This window comes from Cyprinodon tularosa, unplaced genomic scaffold (genome assembly GCF_016077235.1).
Source record: "Cyprinodon tularosa strain WSP-4 unplaced genomic scaffold, ASM1607723v1 ctg73, whole genome shotgun sequence".
Taxonomy (NCBI): Eukaryota; Metazoa; Chordata; class Actinopteri; order Cyprinodontiformes; family Cyprinodontidae; genus Cyprinodon; species Cyprinodon tularosa.
The window spans coordinates 342,523-367,596 of record NW_024039485.1 but is presented as its reverse complement, the minus strand read 5'-3'; the positions used below and the strand labels follow the sequence as shown (position 1 = coordinate 367,596).

The window sequence follows — 25,074 nt, the reverse complement described above, 5'->3', positions numbered from 1 at the left end:
CTGACCTTACCCCTGACCCCTGAGGACATTCCCACGCCACACCCTTTTGTGCACTTTTCACCATGCATACTCACTGGTCAAGCATTTTGAATTTTTAAAGATTATGCTAAGGTAAAATTCGTGTCCACTTGGATCAGTTCAGTACAGATCAGTAGATTTTATTTGTCCCAGTACGGGCAACTTTTGTGCAGCAGTAGTACAACTTTCACACTTATTCACATTTCACAAAGAAAAACACAAGAAACACATAAAATATTTTATCATGGTAATATTAAACAAAAACACACACACACACCCATTAAAAAAAAAAAAAAATAAATATATATATATATATATAAATATATATATATATATATATATATATATATATATATATATATATATATATATATATATATATATATATATATATATACATATATATATATTGAGAATCGGTGTCACAAATCAAAAGGAATGTTTTCTGTTTAACAAAAAGAAATCAACTACAGTCTGAACTTTTCTTGTTTTATCATATGTTTCCTTAATGAAAGTTGAACGTTAAATCATGTACTATATGCTTACCAAAAGTGATCAAACTTTACCATCTTATTTACCAATACACTCCCCGCTCCTTTAGCTTTTCCTCTGAGCCTGCCCCTCTCCATTCTTTTCCTTCTGTCACTCTTAGTGTTAATTGAAGAAAAGCAGATTGTCTCCATTGAAGCCCTGTCTCTTAGGAAACCCCAGTCCTGCATGAAATGAGATGGATAGAGGGGAAGTGATAGAGAAGAGAGCACTGAGAAGCAAACTGAGCAAGCAGTCAGTGAGGATGTTTGAAGGATACAGAGACCACTTCAAAGAATATTGTGTTTGAAATTTTGAGGTTTTAATAACGTCAACTTTTGGACTATTATATCTGTGTTTTTTAAAGTAAATGTAAGTATTCCCATTTTCCATTTTTTCTATGGTTAGATTATTGCAATTGGTGAACTTAAGAATCTTGACTAATATGCATCTACTGGATACCAGTAGTCTTATTTAAACCAAACAAACATACATAAAGAATATACTTTGTAAATTTCTCTTAGAAAGTTTTGAAATCATGTTACTTCTAAATGATTTTAATTCACCATTTATCCTATTTCATCAGTCATCCGGGAAAGCTGAACAACGCTGACGTCCTTTCTGCTCATCCAAAGTTTGACAGGGACACTGGGGTTGATTGTCCAAACGCAATTCTTGTACTAATTATCTATATCCAGGAGTTGTGGATGGACATCATACTCTCCACTCCCATAGGCTTCCCTTCTTACTCACAGCACAGTATTCAGTATTGGTTATACATACTGAAGTCAACACACTTGGTGAAAAAGTTTGCAAAGCAGGCTTTGGCTTACATTATGAAGAAATGGCAACTAGCAAACTGCCAAGGAAAAACATGGCTTTGAGTTTTGGATGTTTAAATCAGTTCTGAGATGGTAACAGGTTCTCTATTTCTTTTTTGCGTGTGTTTGTCTAAGCAGTGCACATTTGAGCATATTTATAACATAATACATCAGTGCAAAGTCTTATGCTCTGGAACTGCTTTTAAAACTCAGTTTAAGTTATTTGGATAATGCAGAGCTTAAATACAGGGTTAAAATCATATTTGCAACTAAATATAGATTGGTGCGGATACTAAAACAAAAAGAAAATAGTTTGTACAGAGTTCATTCCTTTATATTCACATTTGGGTCCTAAAATAAGCCAGGCTTGAAAGGCTACAAGTTTGTGTTTTATTATTAAAATAGGATAAGGAATTTTTTTAAAAAGTCAAATGCTAAATTTGCATATAGCCTACTTAGGGAACCTGTTATGAGACGTCACTGTTGCCTTACAAATGACAGGTGTCGTGCCAAGGTAGTTATCCCTGACAGGATTTGTATCCCCTCGTCGGGAGCATCACAGAGTAGGAAGAGCTGATCGATTTTGCTCTGCCTCAATTCCAACTTACTGTGCATGAAGCTTGAAATATCTTTATGAAAGATGAGGTTTGTTACTTAATTCTTCACATTTGATCACAGAATATCACTTGTAATATTGATAAAAGAAAACACAAAACCATTTGCTTCAAAACAGGACAATGATGTCATTGTTAACTTTTGTCTCTGAAAACCAACGCCGCCGTTTTAGTGTCAACACGTTCCATAAAACATGTTTTATCATTGTTTTACATTGTTTAAATGTTCTAATCTCATTGTAATGAGTTAATTGGAAGTAAATGTAATATTTTCTTTTTTTTTATTTTAACCTGTTGTACTAAAATAGATCATTCATTAGGTTTTTTATTTAATCAAGATTTAATTCAAACATAATTTCATTCACTATGTACCTCTGTTAACTGTCTTTAAGTTGAACTTTAAACACAACATTGATTTAGTTTCAGTTCAGGTTTAAAATAACCTTCTATAACATTCACAAATGCTTTCTTAAGTTTATCTTGATTTTTAAATGTATTTGGAACATTTTTATCACTTTCTGTCCCGTTAATGTTGGTGCACCAATAATATGCAAATTATGTGATTAGCTCAGCCCCATCCACACCCACATCCACAACCACCCTCATAAAAAATCCTTGAGGAGAACCCTGCCTATAGGCCTGGTCGTTCGAAGACCTAAAAAAAAATTAAGGCTGGATTTGATCAGTTGTTAATTGGGACAGTCTATCCTTCAGCATCGGTCCTGCTCTCACCTCAGCTTAACTGAGGTGTAACCCTCTGGGTTTTACAAGCATAATCTTGACAGCATGAGGCATGGACCTATGAAGTCTAACCATGATCCTTTTTAACATAACTTAATATGGCATCATTTTTATGACTGGTCTTAGAGGAAAAATAAGCGCTATAAATGACATACTGTATGACAAAGGTTGGAGTAAAACCTGGATAAATAGTTATTTAGATGAACAGAAGGGGTCTCTACTTTCATTTTTAATAGGAGATGAGCAAACAGGATATTCCTTTAGCATTTAGTGTTTTGATTATTTTTAGCAACCCCGCAAATATCCATCCATCCATCTTCCGTTACACTGATACCAGCCGGGGTCACGAGGGGTACTGGTGCCTATCTCCAGCTGGAGATGGACGAGAGGCGGGGTACACCATGGACAGGTCGCCAGTCTATCACAGGGCAACACCGCTTAGAAGATCTACAGATTTAAGTCAGATCTGATCCAACTCTTCCTTTGGCTTAAGCTTGAGGACAGCTTTATATTGCAAAAGGCTGAACCAGGAAGTTATTTTAGGATTTGTGATACATCCATCCATCCATTGTCCGTCACACTTATCCCAAGTGGAGTTGCAAAGGGTGCTGGTGCCTATCTCCAACTATCTACGGGCAAGAGGTGGGTACACCCTGGACAGGTTTGTGACCCAAAAAAAGCCTCACAACATAAATTATTGGTTGTTATTAATTATTTTTTTTTTTTTTGTTGCTTTATGAGAAAATTCGTAGAGCTCCTTAATTTTCTTCTGTGTTGCGATCTGCTATTCTAGACTTCTAAGTTAACATTTTGGGTTCTCAGCTATGCTTTATTTTATATTATTCTGTGTTGTCAAGATTTATATCATTTTTGTATTCTTAGACTTAGATTTAGACTCAACTTTATTTATCCCCTTGGAATTACTCCTTCAGGGAAATTCTGGTTCCATTAGCTTATATAGTACAAAGAGTTTAAGTAAAATGGGATAAATATACGACTGACAATATAAAAAGAGTGTATATGGTATCAAAAAAATAACATGAAAAAGAGAATAGTTGTAATGTCCTGGAATGTGTTTCCCTTAGTTTTAATCTTATCTTTTCTCCAGTCCCTTCCCTTATCCTGTAGTTTTCCTCGGTTATTCTTTATTTTCTTGTCATTGGTCTTATTTCCCTTTTGATTCATTTCAGTTCTTTTCTAATTTTAGTTTAGCCCTCTTAGGGCCGGATCTATCAAAGGTTTGCGTGTGTTAAAACGTGAGCTATTTCACTACGCACGCTAAAAAATGTACAAACTGATCTATCAACAGCGTGCTAAAAGCATTTGGTCTTTAAAACGTGCTAAATAGCGCCTCTGATCCATTTAGTACTTTTTCTGCAATGAATATGCAATATGGGGCGTTTACACGCTAAAGTGCGTCTTGTGGGAGGAGAACATGTAAATATATTAATTTAGCACTCGCAAAGGGATTTATCAAACTTGAACGCAATTTTGCTAACGGTATCTGACTCTATATTTAACACGTTTCAAAAGAAGGTGCAAATGGTCTGTATGCGTAATTGCGCACACATGGCAGCGGTTATTGTCGCAAGAAGGAGACATGGAAATAAAGCAAGGAGACGCAGAGAACGCATTTTTTCACTCCGTGTGAATATTTTTGGAATGAACGAGGAAACGATCATCAAAACATATCGTTTATCCAGCATTGCCATTTTGGAACTGTTGGGGGAACTCCGAATGGATTTGGAGCCAGCCACAAGGAGGACCCACGCAATACCAGATATCACAAAACTCCTTGCAACATTGCACTTTTTTGCATCTGGGTCATTCCAGCGTACGGTTGCAGCGTGAGCTGGGATCTCCCAATCTCGTTTTTTCAAAAGTGCTGTCCGACGGGGTCGGGGTTCTCCCCCTGCGCCTGTGGAGCAACGTGCCAAATGCTGCGGGGATCTCATCCACAGTCACAGGCCAATACAAAACACCGGTTTCTTTTTTGTTTTGTTTTTTACTGCAGCACATACCACCTTAGGGAATAAAGGTTGCCAATTTATATATATATATATATATATATATATATATATATATATATATATATATATATATATATATATATATATATATATATATATATATATATATATATATATATATATATATATATATATATATATATATATATTTACTTATTTTTTTTTTTGTTGGGGGTCACTGTAAGATTTAAATTTCTTAATGCACTAGTCTGTACAGACTACAAACTACTTTGCCGCAAACCACAAAACGCGCAAAACCATCATTTAAATAGGGCGTCTCCAACAGTTTTGCACCTTCCACCAGTTACGCAATCACTCTTGTTAAATCACCCGCAAACCATGGTTCAGCCCCTCGCACAAAATTCCAGTTTGCGAGCGCAAATTACTGCACGCAAAATTGGATCTTGATAAATCCGGCCCTTAGTCTGCTTAACCCCCTCTCCTTTTCTCTTAGCTGCTTCTGTCCACACATGCTCCCAATTAGCTAATCCCTCCTATATATCCTCCTTTCTGCAGTTCTCCAAAGTGTCTCCTCATTTTGTTTCCCAAGTTCACTGCCTGTTCAGTCTGTATTTATGCTGCTGTTGCCACCAAATTCATCATTAAACCTACAAGAAACCATATCTGCGTCCATGTCTGCATTTGAGTCATCTACAAACTTCCACCAAACCTGTCACTAGTGGCCCTGATAAAAAAGCCAAGGGTACAGCCCTGATTTACATGTGGACTAATCTAACCCTGGGGTGGATTAACAGAATAAGGTCAGGTTATGGTTTAACCTGGAATACTTGGCCATGTTTACAGCCCAAAACAATGTTTTAAATTTCCCAGGATACAAGTGTGACATGCAGCAAAATAATATATTTTTCTTGTGCATCTGCTTCCCAACTAAAAATATAAAGAGTTACGTATTTGGAACTTCAAATAAATAAGACTGGAAATGAAAAGTGCAACATATGTTTAGTGTCTGCATCTGTTTGGCTCTCTGTGGCTCTTTTGTGAATGTGACTGGATGTTTGAATTTGTCATTGTCTACTTGTCAGGTTGAGTGTTTGCCTCACCTGCAACAACTACTGAACATTTTAGGCCCCACGTATGAGCAGGGCCTACCTCCTTGCCCTTTTTATGTTCCCAACCATTGACAGGTGCCTGTGTCTGCTGGTTTTCTGATAGTTATTTAGAAATGGGGTTGGTTACTTCATTGGGCAAGGTCTCATTTCCTGGTGGCTGCCAGGCAAGGCCTAGGCCTCCTGGGGCCAATCACACCTGCTATTATTAATATTTTCATTCAGAAGTTTTGTAAACCTTTATTCATGAGCATGCCCATGCATAGATACCACAGGAGTTGGGTTTCTGGTGTTCACGGATACACACTAATCCTAACTGCTAATCTGCAGCTACAGATATGTGCCACTACAATAATGTTTTATAATTATCCAAACACATACATATCTAAAGGATCTTAAAGCTTTTTTGATATTTACTTTGGTTGTCTGTTGTCTTTTTTTTGATGTTGTTATGTTTTCTGAGTGGGACAGCAAACTTCTGGTGATATCAATGGGACAAAACGTAAAACAGCTGAGCAATAATGATTCTTTTAAACTTGATAGATGAGTTATCAATCAACAGGAAGCATTTGAAACGGTATTCATGACTAAAAGGTCATCTATTATTTATAGAAAACAATAAACAATTTAGGAAAAAATGTATAAATAAGTAGAAATCAGTCATCAAATTTCTTCAAAAAAATACTAATATTAAAGATGAAAGCTTCTGGATTCTTGAGAAATTCAAGTGGTAAAGATATTTTTTCTAGATAGCATAACGTCAACAAAGTATTTAGGGCAGAGCAACAAAAACATACAAAACTAAAAACCTAATCAAGGCAAATGCTTTATGTGAGTATGGATTTTACATGTTCTCCAGCCAGCCAAACAAAAGCAAGTTAGTTTGATTCGTGTATTCTACATAATTCTTATGAGAGTCTCTGCATACATGGTTGTCTCTGTGTACACTATTATGTTTCCTTGACAGTGGGCTTGAGAAGTGTACAGACTGTTCACAAATATTTCACATTGACCTCTGCAGATAAACAAGCTGGTGTAGATGATTAAAAAGATATGTAAAGAGCGTGTACAGAGGTCTGCAAAATAGTAAAAACTTACAAAACTTACATAGCATGAATGATTAGTGTAAAGCATTTTGCTAGCTTTAAGTTCAACAACTGTAAGTAGTTAACATTTTGGACAGATTTCTTCTGGAGCCCTGTTTAAACACAATTTTGTTTAGCCATGCACTAAAATAGAGAGCACTTGATTTCTGGTAAATCACATGATTTTGGGGAAATTTGGCTCACTTGCAATGACCAATGAGAAGAGAGTTACACATTGTGAAACCTAAGAAAACACTTTCCCCACTGTGAGCCAAACAGTGAAACAAACAATTTTAAAGCCAAGTTAAAAGAATCCCATCTCTTAAGCTCTTGCAACTTGTGCTTCAATCTGATTTATATTTTTACTCTTCTTGATATATAAATTATTATGGGCACAAATGCTTAAATACATTTTCTGGTATTAAGAATGCTGTATGATTATTTTTCTTCATCACATAACATTTTATAACCTTTTAAATGATTTTGTTGCCTTTTAACACATCTAATGAAGAACAGACTGCTTTCTGGTGATTGCTTTTCTCCAAAAGACCTCACTAAGTTGTCTCAGCAGTGAAAAACAAACTGGGAACAATGTCAGGTGCAGTGATTGAGAAATAAAGGGGTGGGAGCCTTATAAAACAACAATTTGGGGGAGCAGGCAAACAAAGGCAGAGTAACAGAGACAGCAAAATGAAGTGCTGTCTGGTTTTCGTTCTTCTTCTCCTTTCAGCTCTGAAGGAGACATTGGGCGAAAGGTAAATAAACAGATATCTATTGTTTATGCAATGTCTAACAACTTTTTGTCATGCATGTGGACAACATTAATTAGTGTGGCTAAATTTATTTCGCTAATCATTCCAAAAACTTTTTTCCCCCAAATTATTGTATATAAACTAACTATTATAAAATGCAAAATACATGGCACAACAGTTTATAAGCATGCATTTAATTTAGTAAAATGTTAAGCATGCCACTTAAGGATAGAATACAATCTGAACATTGTTAATTTGTGTACAGAGTCTTCATCACAGCCCCAAATGTCTTTCACCTCGGTGTCAAAGAGAAGGTGCTTGTCCAGGTTGGAGGTCAATACCTAAACAAACGGTTCAAAGTATACCTGGAAAGCCAGTATGGGGCTCTCGTGTCTGAACAGGAAACTGCAATGTGTCGCACAGAAGATAAACCAGACACAGTTGAGCTAATGGTATAAAAGTTCCTTTGTACAGAATGTAATCTGAAAACTAACATACATTTTATTTACTGTCTTTCTTACCTGCATGTTCACAGATAGACAGAGACCAATGGTCAAAAATTGGTAAAATACCTTATCTCCATCTTGTGGCGGAAATCCCTAATGAAAGACAGAGGACAATAACAAAGGTGCTGGTTTCAAAACACAGGGGATATATCTTCATACAGACTGATCAGCCAATGTATAACCCAACACAGAAAGGTAAAAGCTATAAGCCAATTTTCCTAACAATTTACAATACAGTAGAATTAAACATTCTTTGTTATTTTATTGTAGTGAATTACAGGATCTTCACACTTAACCACATGTTAAGGCCACATGAGGAATCTGTGTTGATATCAGTGTTTGTGAGTAGATTTTTTTCACTCCTATTAAAGGTCCCAAAATAGTGTACATTTGAAAATAAAATCTTAACAGTGAGGACCTCAGAGCATGTTTGTAGCATCTGTGCAGGAATATTTCTCTCAGATTAGTCAGACAGCCTTTACTGAAAATTGTCTTATTAAGCCCTCTTCTAAATGAGTTGTTTTGGCTTTCCACAACCCCATCCTCCTGAAGGCCATGTCCCCACAACCTGCTACCATGACAACCAGTCAGTGTTCGTAAAGATAGCCTCGAAGCATGGAATAATGCATAAAATGAAGCCTGTAGCTGTCTCTCTGTTGCTGCAAGAGACAGAGGGCCGGATTTATCAAGATCCAATTTTGCGTGCAGTAATTTGCGCTCGCAAACTGGAATTTTGCGCCAGGGGCTGAACCATGATTTGCGGGTGATTTAACAAGAGCGATTGCGTAACTAGTGGCAGGTGCAAAACTGTTGGAGACGCCCTATTTAAATGATGGTTTTGTGGTTTGCGGCAAAGTAGTTTGTAGTTTGTGCAAACTAGTGCATTAAAAAATTTTAATCTTACAGTGACCCTCCCACCCCCTCCAAAAAAAGAAATATATATATATATATATATATATATATATATATATATATATATATATATATATATATATATATATATATATATATATATATATATATATATATATATATATATATATATATATATATATATATAAACTTTGGCAACCTTTATTCCCTAAGTGGTATGTGGCTGAATTTCTACTTCACCGCAGTAAAAAAAAAGAACAAAAAAAAAAACCCAGGTGTTTTGTATCGGCCTGTAGAAAAATGCACATACCAAATGGCTCACAAGAAGTGACTGTTGATAAGATGACTGCGCGTATGCATCCCTGCAGCATTGGCATGTTGCTCCACAGGCGCAAGGCGGGAGGTCGGGGTTCTCTCCGGTAGGGCGTCAGGGCGACTTGGCATTTAGAACGTCGGACAGCACTTTTGAAAAACGAGATTGGGAGATCCCAGCTCTCGCTGCAACCGTACGCTTGAATGACCCAGATGCAAAAAAGTGCAACGTTGCAAGGAGTTTTGTGATATCTGGTATTGCGTGGGTCCTCCTTGTGGCTGGCTCCAAATCCATTCGGAGTTCCCCCACCAGCTCCAAAATGACAATGCTGGATAAACGAAATGGTTTGATGATCGTTTCCTCGTTCATTCCACAAATATTCACACGGAGTGAAAAAATGCGTTCTCTGCGTCTCCTTGCTTCATTTCAATGTCTCCTTCTTGCGACAATAACCGCTGCCATGTGTGCGCAATTACGCATACAGACCATTTGCACCTTCTTTTGAAACGTGTTAAATATAGAGTCAGATACCGTTAGCAAAATTGCTTTCAGGTTTGATAAATCACTTTGCGAGCGCTAAATTAATATATTTACATGTTCTCCTCCCACAAGACGCACTTTTGCGTGTAAACGCCCAATATTGAATATTCATTGCAGAAAAAGTACTAAATAGATAAGAGGCGCTATTTAGCACGTTTTAAAGACCAAATCCTTTTAGCACGCTGTTGATAGATCAGTTTGTACATTTTTTAGCGTGCGCAGTGAAATAGCTCACGTTTTAATACACGCAAACCTTTGATAGATCCGGCCCAGACTGCTTTGGGCAGCTTATCTCCCCTTATGACATCATAAAGGACATGGTTTTCAAATAGAACATCTTAATTAACATTAGCTGAGAGGTGGAGAAATGCAGTGAGCGAGGGCAAAGTTTTTTTCATTTTTGGATCCCATACACAGGCTTCAGGACACGTTACCTTTCTAAAATATTTATAAAGTGAATTTTTCTTAATACGGGAATTTTGATGTTCAGAACAGATTTTACAAAACAATTTAATGTGCAATATTCATTTCTTTGGTTTTAAACAGAATGCTGCTGGAAACAAAATAATGAACTCCTTGAGGACTGCAGCTGGAGGGATTTTCCAAGGCAATTTCCCTATACCAAGTGCATCTGAGTATGTTAAAGGAGTTTTGCTTTACATTGTGACTAACATCAAAATATAACCAACAGCAGTTATTAGAGATTTTTTCTTGATATAGAATGGGCACTTTCAAGATCACAGCACACTATGAGGGTGATGAAGCAAATGCAGCTGTACGAGAGTTCAAAGTCCAAAAGTTTGGTAGGACAAATCGGATTTAAGATGTTGATTTTTTTGCTCAAATCATCCAAAATGTTCTGTTATCTTTTAAAATATATCCATACAAACCTGCCTTATTTTCCTCCTGTTTATAGTTTTACCAAGTTTTGAAGTAAGAATTGAAGCAGAGCGGCATTACATATTGTTGAATGATCAACAGTTTGACTTCACCATTTCAGCAATGTAAGTGTGAATCATCTTACTTGATTTCAAGGTTAACTTTCAAAATCGACATGATTTTTTAACAAATAATTTTGTACCCCAGTATGGTACTTAGGATCTCTTTTACAAAGGAATCTTTTACTTAGGATCTCCTTTGACAAATATTTTTGAAAGGCCTTCAAGATTACTTTAAATTAATTTGCATATTTAGAGTTTCAGTTGTAATCTGCAAAGAATTGAGTACCAACTTTTCAGGTTTCTTTTAGTATTTGTCCAGTTACTCTGAAAATCAACACAGATTTAACTTTCTGCTAAAAGCATATTGTAAATAAAATAAGAGTACTTGAAACCGAAATCTACCGGCGATATGAATACATTTTGTTCTTCTGGGGATGCATTTTGTCTACATCCAGACATTTTCCTGCTTTTTTTTTTAGGTATTCATACGGTGAAGAAGTCAAAGGTGGCTACCACTGCAAGTTTGGTGTTAAGAAGAATGGTGAACTGCAGATTATTAGTGGTCTGAAGCTGACTGGTTCGGTACGAGATAACTTTGTTTGCTGGCTTTTGTTTGGATCCTTCAGGTGTTGCTAAATTACAATAAACCTTATATTTTTTTCAGGTTCTGAATGGAAGAGCAACAGCCACTCTTAAGTTAAAAGACATTGACTGGAAACAGCTGGACTCCTCCCTCACTGAATTACAGAAAAGTGGATCTCAACTTTACATAGGAGTTTTTGTCACCAACATTCAAAGTAAAAGCACTCTTAATATCCTACTTTTGATATTCCTTCTACCTGGTAAAGACTTAGCAATTCTACTTAAAAAAGTAAAGAACTAGTTTAAAGGTAGTGATTATTATATGCAAAACAAAAAATAATCTTTTCTGTAGTATTTCTTAAATCACAAAGACACGAAACTCAATCTTGTTCTAATACCACTTCAACCATTCGAGACAGACTTAGACAAACTTTACATCTTGTACATATACAGAGTGTATACAGTCTGAAATTTCGATGTATACAGCTTTTCAAAAGTGAATGAGCAGCTTACAAAAGTGAAATTAACTTTACCATTTATAAAGTGCAACTGTGATCAGAATGTAAACAGTGTAGGAGAAAAGGAAAACCAGTTGGTTGTTTTACAAATATTGTAGTTTGTTAATATCGATGATAATATGTTATCATAACTCAAATGTTACCTATGGAGTACCACAGGGTTCAGTGTTCGGGCCATATTTTCTTTACTATATAATTACTTCAAATAGGTACAATTATTAGACAACATGAGATATATATAACTACTATTATGCTGATGATGCTCAACTGTTTTGTCCTTATTTTTCTTGTTGAATTTTACCAATTAGAGACAAAATACTATCACAGAAAATCTGCCAAGAGGTACACTTTTTTTCACACAAGGCTAATCCATTTTGGTTCATTTTAAATAATTAATGAATTGTGAAACTGTGTAAATTGTTGCATCTTTAGAAAAGTTAAGATTGGGATAATTTTTTAGGATCTTGGTATAGCCCAGAGCTTTCTATCATGGTCGATTCTTGAATAAGTGGAGGGACAGCATTGTCTTCATCAAGACTACATTTATTATTTAAGCTGTAGATCTATTTAACTTTTTTCTGATTTAAGTTGTTTATACACTAAAAATATCAGCCTTTATATTACCACAATATCTTAGTCATATGACTTTCTCCATTTATTCTTTAAGGTGGTGAAGTACAACAGGGAGACATTTACCTTCCCATCTTGTCACATAAATACAACATAGATCTGTCTCGAACTCGTTCACATTTTATTCCTGGTGTTCCACTAGATGTTGTGGTAAGTCAGAGTGCAATCTTTTTCGTGTTTTTTTTTTTTCTTCCCTTTGTTCGCTTATAATAATTTTATACTATTTTGTATTGTAGGTTGTTGTTCGTCACCCTGACGGCACCCCAGCAGTTCGTGTCCCAGTAAATATATCTATAAGTGCATCTGAACAGCCGTTTCATCAAGGCACCACAGATCAGGATGGAGGATTGTTTCATACCTTTAATATTATCTCTACCTCTGAGATTACAGTTGATGTTAGTATTTACAATTTCAGTCGTATGTGTTTCACTGTGGTCCACTTTCAAATGCTTCAGCCTTTGACTCTTGCAGGTTTCAACAGATGGTCTTCAAAGGAGCAAACATCTAAAAGCCAGTTCATCCAAAGGAGGAAGTTACCTTTACATATCAATTACCAACAAAGTTTACAATATGGATGAATCATTATCTGTAACATTTAACACTATCAATGGACCAAGCAATGGATATATATATTACCTGGTAAGTATAAGCGATATAAATCAGATACTGAAATCAGATACTGAAAAAACACACATTTCTATGTGAAAAGGAAATGAATTCAGACTAATGTCCTTTTTTATTTCACCAACTTCATTATTGTTTACAAAAAATTAACATAACGGGCAAGACTGTTTTGAAAGAAGTAACATGTGCAACTTTAATATATTTATTACCCACCCCTTTACGGTGGTAAATATGTTATTTAATCTGATATTATTTGGACTGTCATATATTGTGTATGAACACATGCCCTTCTGGCTGTGTGTAAGAAAAACAAATGAAAGTGCACGTATATGGCATACATTCATCACAACTTCCATTCAAAATATGAGTTTATTAACAAAAAATACCTCAGCTGCAAATCAAACATGTTTCAGTTAAAAACTCTTGATTAAATTACTAAAAACTAGGGAAACTCAACTTAACTAATCTACTATGGGGAAGGAAAAACGTGGTTGAAACCCATAATCAATGAGAAGATGCAATAATGTCAAAGTTTAGTATGGATTTTATGTTTGGGAACCAAAGTTTATTTTGGAGAATTTGGGATGTAATCAAATTAGCTTCTGACTAATTAAGAGCAGTTGGAATGTTTTCAAACCAATTCACAATGCAAATCAATGACTTGAATTAAATATTGTTAGGCCTTTGTCCCACGTGCTACAAACCAAGGAAAAGGCTTCTTTAGGAGACTTTAACCTCCAGTCTGGGTCTGTAAGTTCTGAAGCTCAGAGAAAAATTTCGTAAACATTCTGTTTTGCTGCAATTCAGTTATGAAATGTCAACCATCATGATTTAGCCTTGGTGATTCTGGAGATCTGGGTCTTGGGCAAAGCACCATGAGCTTGTCTCATCCAATTTGAACCCCAGGCAGCTTCATGGAAAGAGACAGAAATCCTGTGTGCTGTGTGTTTTTGTCGTCAACACAGTGATGGGGAACATTTCTGCAGGAGGTGTCTTGTAGACTGAGTTGGGGGACGTTTTTCAGAAACTTTAAGAGATTATTAACATGGTTTATGATCCAACAAATACTTGTTCTTGGAGTGCATTAAGTGTCTTATGCCTGTAAACAATTTGGGAAAGTACACATGCTTAAATCAAAGCTTTGTAAATTTGTGAAGTTTGATAAGTTCACATTTGACTTCGATCAGAACAGTAGGACCGAGTATTCAAGGAAGAAATCCAGTCGGTCAGGCAAACAGATCAGAACAGAGACAGGCGGGCTCAGAGGTCCAGTTAAAGAAACCGGTCAGGGTCAGGCAATCAGAAACACTCAGGTATGCTAGAGAACTCTCCCCCAAGACTTGAGGGCTCTTACCAAAGGCTTGAAATGCTTGAAGGCTGGTGAAACAGAGGCTGAAGCAGGTGGATCAGATGAAAGGTAATGAGTACTGGGCAGAGATAGGCTGGTGGATGAAGTCATCAGTCCCAAGATCATCAGAAAAATCGAGGTCATCAGCCGATGACCTTAATTCTTGTCCTCCTTGGACAAACATGTGGATCCAAGGTGCGTCCACTGGGTGAGTTTTACATCAGAAAATGATGCAAAGCCCACCATCAAAGGAATCCACAGCAGTGTATACATGTTTTATGAAGAAACGAATCATGTCTTTCGGTCTGAACACTTTAGCATACTCAACTTTTAGTAACATATTTGGATATTTTTGAAAATACCAAAGCCAACACCTCATAAGGCATATTTCAACCAAGTTTTGTTTTTTACTAAAAACATATCAAATTGAAAATATTTATATCATGCTGATGGGATATCATATTAGCAAATTGTAACAATTTACAATTTCACAAAAGACAGTTGTTATGTTTTGCAAGGTTTTTGTTTAAGTTAGACAATGCTAATTTTTCTATGTGGACAGTATTAAGTCTGTCGGATGTGTTAATTCATGAAATCTGTTGTGAACTGTCACTTCAGTCTATATTTGCCAAAAAGGGGGTACATTTTAGGCTTGTTTCAGACTGTCAGCTGTACAATGCCACTAAAGTTTGCTTCTGAATTTTATAGTATCTTGAGATAATCAAAACAGACTCAATTATCACAACGTATTCACAACCACAGACTCTCTTGAGGAAGTTTCTTAGTTGACAAAAAGTGCCCAGCATTATTGTAAAATTTACAGATATTCTACAGAATATTTTTTTCCCACTATTATGTAAGTTTTCAGTTGAAGTTGTTTTTACCTGCTAAAATGAATGAAAATCAACTTTACACTTGACAATGTTAACAACAAATGAGAATCTATTACGGTACTATAAATAAGTGCACTGTATAGTGAACTAATTTTAAAAAGTCAGGTAAGAGGTAAAGATAAGAGCGGATAATATTGGCCTTAAAGTTTAGTAGGTATCAAGAAATTATTTTTTCAAGATTTTTTTCTCATTATTATTATTTTGATATGGTTGAAAGTTGAATACTAATGGAAATGACAAATGGTGTATGACCTATAGCCTTCCAGCACATTTGTCTTGGTGGCCTAAGAAATAACCTGCACTGTACCTCAAACTCATAGAATGTCTATATGCAGATTCAACACTGAAATAATTTGTGGCAGCAAGGAAGCCAACAAAGTTACTCAGTTACAACAGTTCCGTAAGAAAGAATTGAGTCAAAATTCGAAGAATTTAGATAATGGAGACAAACTAGTGATGAATAATAACTTTGCTTTCATGTCTTGCAGGTTTTGAGCCGTGGAACGATAATAGAAAATGGTTCACTTCCCATTGGTATATCAGTTAAACATAATTTGAGAATAACAGCTGATATGGTTCCAGCCTTCCGCCTAATTGGCTACTATCACAGCAAAAATGACATCATAGCAGACTCTGTTTGGGTCGATGTCAGGGATGAATGTGAGATAAAGGTCACGGTGAGTAAACAGAGCAGATAAGTGTTATTGGGAAACCCAAAAAAAAAAATTTCAGTTCATTTGATGATGTCCTAAGGGTGGACTGTTCTTATATTATTTGTGAGAGCTATGGCTGAAAGGTATTTTTTTGGAAGTCAAAAAAATTTATTCTTAATTTGACTTTATATATAAAGTACATGCGTGTATAACACAGCTCATATAAGATTTGTTTTTAATAAGGTTAAATGCAAATTAATACATAAAATATTTTTTGAACATTTTCTCACTTAGGTTCAACACAAAGGACAGGCTAGGCCAGGAATACAAACTGAACTGGAATTGGATTTACATAGGCAGACAGCTACAGTGGCTTTGCTAGCTGTGGATAAGGCTTTCTATGGTCTCAAAGCTGATAATAAATTGACACCCAAACAGGTAATAAACATCTTTTAGTGATGTTCTAATCATAGGACATTTTAGAAATAGCAATCAGAACTAGTTTCCTTGTATTTGCAGGTATTTTCTACAATGGCCTCATATGACCTCGGCTGTGCATACAGTGGAGGATCTGACCCAGAAGCAGTGCTCCTAGATGCGGGCCTTGCTTTTGCTTCTCAGTCTGTGCAAAAATGGAGGACAAGTAAGAAAGAAATCTATCAAGCAAAGTTTTATATGTAACTGAATATTCAAGTGTGGTACTGCACAAGTTCAGAACAATACTCAATTTCTGAGTTTCAGAACTTGGTTTCCAAAATAACAATGAAGTATTCCTTAACATTCACTTTAGAAACTTACTTTTGGCATAATAAGACATCAAAAGGTACCATAATTCTCGTCCCCGCTGGTTTAATGATTTTATTTATTAGTATGACACCATGCAGATATTTTGCATCTCGAAGACTTAAGGTTTTTCTATTAATTTGGTGGCACGAACAATATACAACACAACACAACGAATATATTCATTATTTATTGCTTTTGTTAGTTTCAAATTGTTCCTGTGACCATTTTTAATCTTCTTTAATTAATCAAGGGGTATAGACTATTTTGTCCTTGTTTGTTTAGGTTTTTACGCATTGGTGGTATTGCTGCATCTACACTTCAAACCCAATACTTAAATTTCTCAGGGAATGGGGGTGGGGATAGAGTTTCTTCTAAACACACTAAACACCTCAGTTGTGAAAAATCAGACTTGGATGGCTCTGATATTGAGCTGAAAAAGCTTGAACTACCTATTTGATGAAGTGCTCATCATTGTTTTGCTTTATCAAAAATGTAACAAGTTATCTGCTGCATCACTTGATGTACTGAAATTCTTTCAATCTATACTTCATATGCAGGTATAACGTGTGAGTCACAAAATGTGAGACCAAGGCGTTCAGTGGACCTCAATGAGGAAAAAATTAAATTGAGTAAGATTTTAGACCTGTATTTCCTTTGAATAAAACATCTATAAAGAAAAAAAAAATGAAAACGCATGTTTTTTTTTCTCTTCTAGAATTAGAGTTTCAAGATGCTGACCTCCAAATCTGCTGTAGCCATGCATTTTCTCGCATCCCAATGAGAGAAAGTACATGTCTGAAAAGATCAGAGAGGGTCCGTCTAGTGAAAAGAAATCAGACATGTGCGGATGCCTTCCTAAAGTGCTGCCTTGCAGCAGAGAAGCTGAGACAGAGAAAGATGATAGAGGATTCTCAGAGCCAACTTGGAAGAAGTAAGATTATACACATTAACAATATTTCTATTGACTTAACTCGGTATTTCCCAAATATAGTTAAAGTTGTTTATATAACTAATGCATGTTTTCTTTCCGTTAGCTGCAATTACCGATCTAATGGAGGATTATTTTTTCAGAACTGAGAAAATGAGAAAATTTTTTCCTCCAAGCTTTGAGTTTAAGCATTTTTTGGTAAATGACAAAAAAAGGTAAGAAGTTATCAATTAGAATGTGGTGATATTTATAATGGCTGGATCATACTGTTGCACTCTGCCACAGCAAGCATAGAAAAATGTAACAGTTTGACTCTCTTTATTCAGTGCAAAATATATATCCAAACTGATTGACTTATGCAAATTGTGTTAAATAAAAATAGAAACAAATTTTCATACCAGTGTTAATATATTTTTTTAAGTATACTTTGTTGAAAACATTTTAGGCATAATTTATTCCTCCCTGACTCCATCACCACTTGGGAGATTCAAGTTATCACACTATCTCCAGAAACAGGTGAAACTACAGAATGCAAAAGGAACACTTTGTTTGAGAATAGCCTTTTAATAATGGCCAAATAAACTTGTGTTCTATTCCCTACAGGTCTGTGTGTAGTTAAGCCACTTGAGATCAGAGCATTTAAGGAGACATTTGTGTCGCTGAGGCTGCCTTACTCAGTGAAAAAGTTTGAGCAACTCTCAATTTCGCCTGTTATCTACAACTACGGTGAAAGAAACTTACAGGTAATCAAATTTTATAGAATAAGTAATTAAAAAAACATAAACTGTTTATTTCAAATATTCTAAACATGATTCATACTGCTTTGTTATTACGCCTGCATTGCACAGTTGGCAGTACATATGGAACAAGTTGAAGGACTTTGCTCTCCTGCTTCCACCACCACCAACTCCTACACTGAAATCACTGTTAAGAACCACTCTTCCCAGCTGGTGTCCTTTTCAGTTGTCCCCATAAAAACTGGTCCATTACCAATTAAAATCCGCCTGTATGATATTAAACATGACAATGGAATAGATCAGCTACAAAAAACCTTAAAAGTACAGGTAAAAGACTTGGAGTTCTGTTCAAAATTGATTTCAAGAAGGAACACAAGGCAGTGATACATGCTGATAGAAATCTTATTTTTCTGATTCATTTTGATGAAGACTGAAGGACAGTTGGAGAAAAAGGAAACAACGACTATGATCAAATTGGATGGTGAGTTTTCGTTATTCCTTAGTGATTCTTGCTAAGTTTTAATTCTTAGATCTACCTCTCTGTAACAACAGGACGGAGTTCAAAAATTATCTACATTGATGGAACTTTGCCAGATGGCACAGTACCTGACTCAGGCTCCAGTATATTCTTATCCATACAAGGTAGGTTGCTGTTAGATTTAGACATAGAACCCAGGTAAGAAACAATATAAATCTGATTCTTTTATCTCTTTTATCAACAGAAAACCACTTTAATAGTTCATATGTGAAGAAACTCCTTTCCCCAAAGAAGGTTTCACAACTTATTACTCTACCGAGTGGCTGTTTAGAACAGACGATGAGGGGATTAATGCCAACAACTTTAGCTTTGCGCTACCTTGACTTGAGTGGCGGGTGGTTCAGTCTAAATTCTGTTGCTCGAGATAAGGCTCTTGATTACGTTGAACATGGTAAGAAAATGTCACAGATAATATTTGTTTGCTAAGTATTTAAATTTTCCATTAACAACATTTACAATAACATTTAAAAAGAATGTTAAAAAAAATCATAAGCATAATCATTGATGATATACAAAGAATTTTATTTCATTATTGTTATTATTTTCAACTTCTTCAGAGCTTCCCTTCTGATCAGTCTCAGGGTGTACATCATTCTGCTTGTTCATAAATGTGATCCAAAAAACTTCTGAGGCCTTTACAGAAATTATGCATTTATAATGAGATTGAAATTTAGACATAGGTGACTCTTGTAACTAATCATGTCACCTATATAAAGGAATGGATTTTAATTTGCATATCATAGTAAAGGGGGATGAATACAAATAAATGCCATAATCTTTTAGAAAAAGAAAAAAAGAAGAAAAACCTTAAGCTTCAGCCATGTATTAACTTATGTTACTCTTTTATCAAAAATGGAAAAAAGGAAATACTCCTCCAGAAGTCTAAGCTTATAGCAGCATAACTATAGAGATAGCTCAGGATAACCTGAGCTATCTCTAACTATAAGCTTTATCAAAAAAATACATTTCAAAGGCTCTTATTTTTAACTCATGTGCTCCTTATGTGATGAAATCATTTTTAGGCTATATCAGAGTTTTATCATATAATAATTCCAATGGATCCTTTGGATCATGGACATCAGTGGCACCAAGTAACTGGTGAGTAAATATCTTAAATCCTTTCCATTTGTATAAAAGTTTCACATGTTTTGACCGTGATGAAATGAATAGTGTGTATATCAATTAAAAAAGAAAAAAGCTTGAATAGCTGCAATAGCATGACCTTGAACCTGTTTTTATTACATTTCAATGTTTAATCTTCTTTGGAAGTCCTTCAGTCTTGCGCTTTTTGACTTGTTAATACTACCCACTTAGGCCTCTCTAAAAATTTCCAGATTAATTAGACTAGGCATTAGTGCCCTTCTGAGTAAAGGTCATACACTCAAAACAAATATACTCTGCAACATGTCTTGTTCACAGACTCAAGTAACAAATAAAAAAGTTGCATTGACCTTCAGCTCTTTATCTTTAAGGCGTGATGTCAAAACTGGCAGAGATTGGCAGATCACATTTGAATCTGAATTGAAAAAAAAAAAAAAAAAAACATACCATTAGTGCTATCTTACTGTATACTTTGATGTTTCATCACACCAAAACAACCAAAAAACTTTTTTTCAAAGATTTAGCCAGACATGAAGGTATCCTCTATAACAGGAGTCGGCAACCGGGGCTTCTGAGCCGTATGCTGCTCTTTAGCTACCCCTTTGCGGCTCCCTGGGGTTTTTTCAAAAATTTATGAAAATTGATTTTTTTTTTCTTTTTGTTTATTTTATCAATATGGTGTGCAGGTCAAACAAACATTCAATATATTTTCCAATGCTTTACAAATTTGTATAATAAATAACTTTAAACAATAAATGCAAACATTTCTTTCAATGAAAATTTGCATCATAGCCTGCAACCCAGGTTTCAGCATGGAACGATGCCAGGCAAACAGGAGGAAAACAGGAAGATAGCTGATAAGAAAGATGATTCAAAGAAGAATGGAGCGAATCATTTGCTTTCATTATCAATGTGGAAGGATTGCCTGCGTTTTTGCTTTGTAATGTAGAGGTTATCAAAAAAATAAAAAGAGTAATTTGGAAAGGCATTTCCAGGGAAGGCAAGCTAAATATGCAGCCAACCACCAAGTTTGGAGTGAGAGAAAAAGTGCGATTGCAGAACTTCTAGCTGAATTAGAGGAGAGCAAAGATAGATTTAAAGCTACAGTGTGTAATTTTCAGCGACATCTAACGTCCAGACTGCAGACCGCAGCAACATGAACATCTCCCCCCCACCGCTTCTCCCCCCCAACAGTACGGCGAGCGTTACGGGACAAAATGTCTTCCACGACGTCCGTATCACCTACCTTCTCAAGTGATGAGGTTTGTTTACATAGATAATTTTAATACTGCCATCTATTGTTCAGTACCGTCTCAGTTCATCTCTCTCAACTTGCCGTAGTTACTTTCGAGCGTAATGGGCGATCTCGCAATCGCTAGTTTGTTGGCTCTGCGCTGCCGTAGCGCAAAGATGTCTGCCTCCATGGCTGCGAGACCCGCTCCTATGTAATTATAAATAACGAATTCTAAGGCAACGCAAATATTAAGGTTAAGAGGCTGAGCTCGTAGATGATGATAAATAACATAGTTATGTATAATATATTACATTTCTGACTGTATATCCCTGTAATTATTACACACTGTAGCTTTAAGAAGTAGATTGCATTTCCAAACTCCACTACTGCTGCTGGAAAACCACACACAGATCGAACAGGTAGTTCTCTGATGCAGGGATGTGAACTTTCTTCCATTTTTTCCCAAAATCCTCAAAACACATAACATACATAACATATAACACCAAGGAAGGCTGGTGACAGAGGATGTGAGATTTTGAGGAGAGCACTGGTCTGATGGATGTCAGTTCCTGCTTGGTTCCTCATGACTCAATCAACTCCTCCCAACAGAAACACGTCCACCATAGAAAGACCCTTTATCGTGTTTCTATAATTTCATCCAAAACCTAGGGCAGTGAAGCGGCACGCGGTGAATTCCACGCGGTGAGAGCGTTCACTGCTCCTCCTTCACCTTATACTTCTATGTTACATTTGCTCCAGGATAAACATTTAATGATGAATGCTTGTTATATATTTAAGACCACGTAGTCCTTTTTATGGTGGGCTAATACACTTAGAGCTTAAAGAACACTTTACATTTTTGCGGCTCCAGATTTTCTTTTTGGTTCAATAGGGCTCTTTGAGCAGTTTGGGTTGCCGACCCTTCTCTAGAAGAACATCTGTCTTCCAACTGTACTTAGGCTATCTTTGCACAGTTATCAAATGTGGGTCAAATCCAATTTTATTGCTCCTATAGGACTTATATCTGTCTTTTTCACAGCAGTATAAACTTCCCGATCCTGATCTTTTCACTCCCCTCAAAAAAAATAATTCTAATTCAGCCACATCTTTATGTGGTTCTAAATTGGATACAAATCCAAAGGTTTCCGAAGCATCTGAAGCCTATGTAGTAGTCATGTCACATTATATCGAACTTATACATCATTGCCAGGGCCCCCACTACACACCCGTACAGTTTTTTCTGCAGCAGCAGCATCACTGATTGCTTGTAAAACTGGTACTGCAAATAATTGTCTGCTTTTTCTCTTACCTTCCTTTTTTTCTTTGTTCTGGTGGGCCATAATACTGTCATTTTCCATCATTTAAAATTTAAATTATAACAGGGAGACACTGGAATCCACACTGGTAGCAAAACAAATAAAACTGTTTGAACACAAACTTAAACTAATGAGTTAGCAATTTAAATTCAACAGTCAAAGGCTCCTTTAAACAATTGAGTTTTTAACTTTGACTTAAAAGAATTCAGGTTTTCAGCAGTTTTACAGTCTTCTATTAAGTCGCAAGGACTTGCAGATACAGTTGAGTGCACAGATAATGTTGAGAGCAAGGAGCTGCTGTGTGCACCATCAGGGAGGAGCGCAAACATGAAGTTAAGTCCCTGCAAAGATAGATCTGTGTTCGTTACCAGTTACTTCTCTCAAAAAGTAAATTAAAGAGTTAATAACTCAGTTACTGCTAAATCAAAGTAGCTAGTTAATAGGCAAAGTAACTAAGCAGTTACTTTACAAAATGTAAAATCTCTTCATTTTAATGAATTTAGTTTTATCGACACTTTCGGTACAACTTGGAGTTCAATCATTAAATGTAAAAGATCAAAAGTGTTCATTTTGTAATGCAAATAGTGTCTAAACTAGAGATGTTATACAATGATTTAAACTATGAGCAATCACAAAAATAAAAACAGTTCATTCCAAATCTTTCAAACTTGCTTCATCCAGCTGGTCATTTTTTCATGTTTAATCAATGGATTAAAATTTTTAACATGAAATTGGTGAATCTAAGATGCAATCTTAAAGGTATGGTGGAGGATGTTCTTTTTCCGGGTGGATCATCAAAAAAAAGTAGTCTTCCTAATTGTGAATCATTCTGGTGATGCGTTAACGTAAGGCCGTCCTACGTGCTCATCACCATTTTTATTTACCAGTTGCGAGTCTGATATAGTGGAAAAATCACAAATCTTCTTTTAAAAAGTAAGATGGTATGAGCGATGCAAACGCCAACAGAGTATGCACAAGGAGAAATGGGCTCGTACATACTCTCGCACCCCTTTAATTGGCATTCCCTCTTGGGATTGGGTACAGGGCTGTGCGTGTGCTTTATTTTATAGTGGAGAGGGCGGATGTTTTCAAAAATTCACGAAAATCCTCCACTATGCCTTTAATCACAAAACATGTGAACCCACAAAAAGCCCATTTTTTCTTTAAAAAAAAATCTTTTTGTATTCTTTTCCCCTAAGGTTGACTGCTCTCGTAGTAAAGATTCTATCTCTGATTGCGGAGAGTCAAAATTTTGGTGGTCGAGTTCAGGGTCGAAGCCTTAGAATGGTTCAAGAAAATGAGATCAACCACCCTGTCAGTTACTTGGTTTCAATACAACAGAGTGATGGCTCATTCAGAGACCCTAATCCTGTGTTACACAGAGATGTTCTGGTAAGCAAATATAGGACACATATTAATAAATATTGAAATAAAAGACAAACTCTGTCTATGTTCTATGTAGACAGGAAAAGACCGAGATGCATCCATGACCGCTTTCATCACCCTTGCACTGAACCGCTCCCATGGATTTCTTCCACCAGAAAATCTAAATGTTGTGGTACGATTTTCAAACATGCCCTGCTGGATGTCCTTTTTAGTTTCCAAGTGGACTACAAAGCTTTTTTTGCAGTTATTGTATTAATTGAAAGTGATTTTTTTTTTTTTACATCCCAGCTTTGTTGCTCAAGGACAGTTCTTTAGATATGTCTTGACAACAAATCTTTTGAATCAAATAGAAAATGGAACATGTTTTAAAGCTGTTTTAATCACCTACTACATTCTTGTCAGGTTTTTGGCTTTAATTAGATTTATAAATAAGCGATTACTTGGTATTCATGTTTAGTAATGGGCTAATATATTGGCAGAAAATTTGTGTTGCTATCACTTTACTTTAATATTCTAAAGAACAATTGTCAGTAACATTCTGTAAAATAGTAATCAAATGTCTACTCTCTTACAGGAGACAAGCATCTCAAAGGCAACAGCTTATCTCCAGTCCCAAATTGAAGAGCTCAGCCATCCCTATGCAGTGGCTATTACAGCTTATTACCTATCAGAGGGGAATGGTCAATCACGCGCATGGCAGAAACTTCAATCTATGGTGAAAAGAGGCATGTACAGTCTAATTTGTGCTTAGAAAAACCCTCACACTGTTTTATATGAACCTATTCTATATGTATCAGATTCCTCCATCAAATAGAGGTTGAAATAAGATATGAAATATGCATTATTTTGTTTTTCTTGTCTGATATTGAAGGCAACCTATCAATTTTCTGTTATAGGATTATTACAGTTTTCAAAACAGTTTATTTCTTGTCATATTTGTATAATAGGTGAAAGTACATTTTTTTTATCTA

At 35.8% G+C, this 25,074-nt stretch overlaps 1 protein-coding gene across 1 annotated transcript in view; it reads left to right on the top strand.

Moving 5' to 3' along the window:
- The window catches only part of c4b (complement 4B (Chido blood group)), a 59,562-nt gene that overhangs the window by 24,000 nt on the left and 10,488 nt on the right, over positions 1–25,074 (top strand). Inside the window, exons 3-30 of the mRNA XM_038269492.1 lie at positions 7,635–7,659; positions 7,922–8,108; positions 8,192–8,357; positions 8,433–8,503; positions 10,435–10,523; positions 10,609–10,691; positions 10,805–10,892; positions 11,309–11,411; positions 11,494–11,626; positions 12,597–12,709; positions 12,796–12,954; positions 13,031–13,198; positions 15,913–16,101; positions 16,372–16,515; positions 16,597–16,720; positions 17,421–17,492; positions 17,579–17,794; positions 17,898–18,006; positions 18,237–18,307; positions 18,395–18,534; positions 18,640–18,855; positions 18,958–19,009; positions 19,081–19,170; positions 19,251–19,457; positions 20,089–20,164; positions 23,917–24,109; positions 24,180–24,275; positions 24,678–24,828. Of these exons, the coding sequence (XP_038125420.1) occupies positions 7,635–7,659; positions 7,922–8,108; positions 8,192–8,357; positions 8,433–8,503; positions 10,435–10,523; positions 10,609–10,691; positions 10,805–10,892; positions 11,309–11,411; positions 11,494–11,626; positions 12,597–12,709; positions 12,796–12,954; positions 13,031–13,198; positions 15,913–16,101; positions 16,372–16,515; positions 16,597–16,720; positions 17,421–17,492; positions 17,579–17,794; positions 17,898–18,006; positions 18,237–18,307; positions 18,395–18,534; positions 18,640–18,855; positions 18,958–19,009; positions 19,081–19,170; positions 19,251–19,457; positions 20,089–20,164; positions 23,917–24,109; positions 24,180–24,275; positions 24,678–24,828 (3,531 nt within the window). The remainder of the gene's footprint in view (positions 1–7,634; positions 7,660–7,921; positions 8,109–8,191; positions 8,358–8,432; positions 8,504–10,434; positions 10,524–10,608; positions 10,692–10,804; positions 10,893–11,308; positions 11,412–11,493; positions 11,627–12,596; positions 12,710–12,795; positions 12,955–13,030; positions 13,199–15,912; positions 16,102–16,371; positions 16,516–16,596; positions 16,721–17,420; positions 17,493–17,578; positions 17,795–17,897; positions 18,007–18,236; positions 18,308–18,394; positions 18,535–18,639; positions 18,856–18,957; positions 19,010–19,080; positions 19,171–19,250; positions 19,458–20,088; positions 20,165–23,916; positions 24,110–24,179; positions 24,276–24,677; positions 24,829–25,074) is intronic.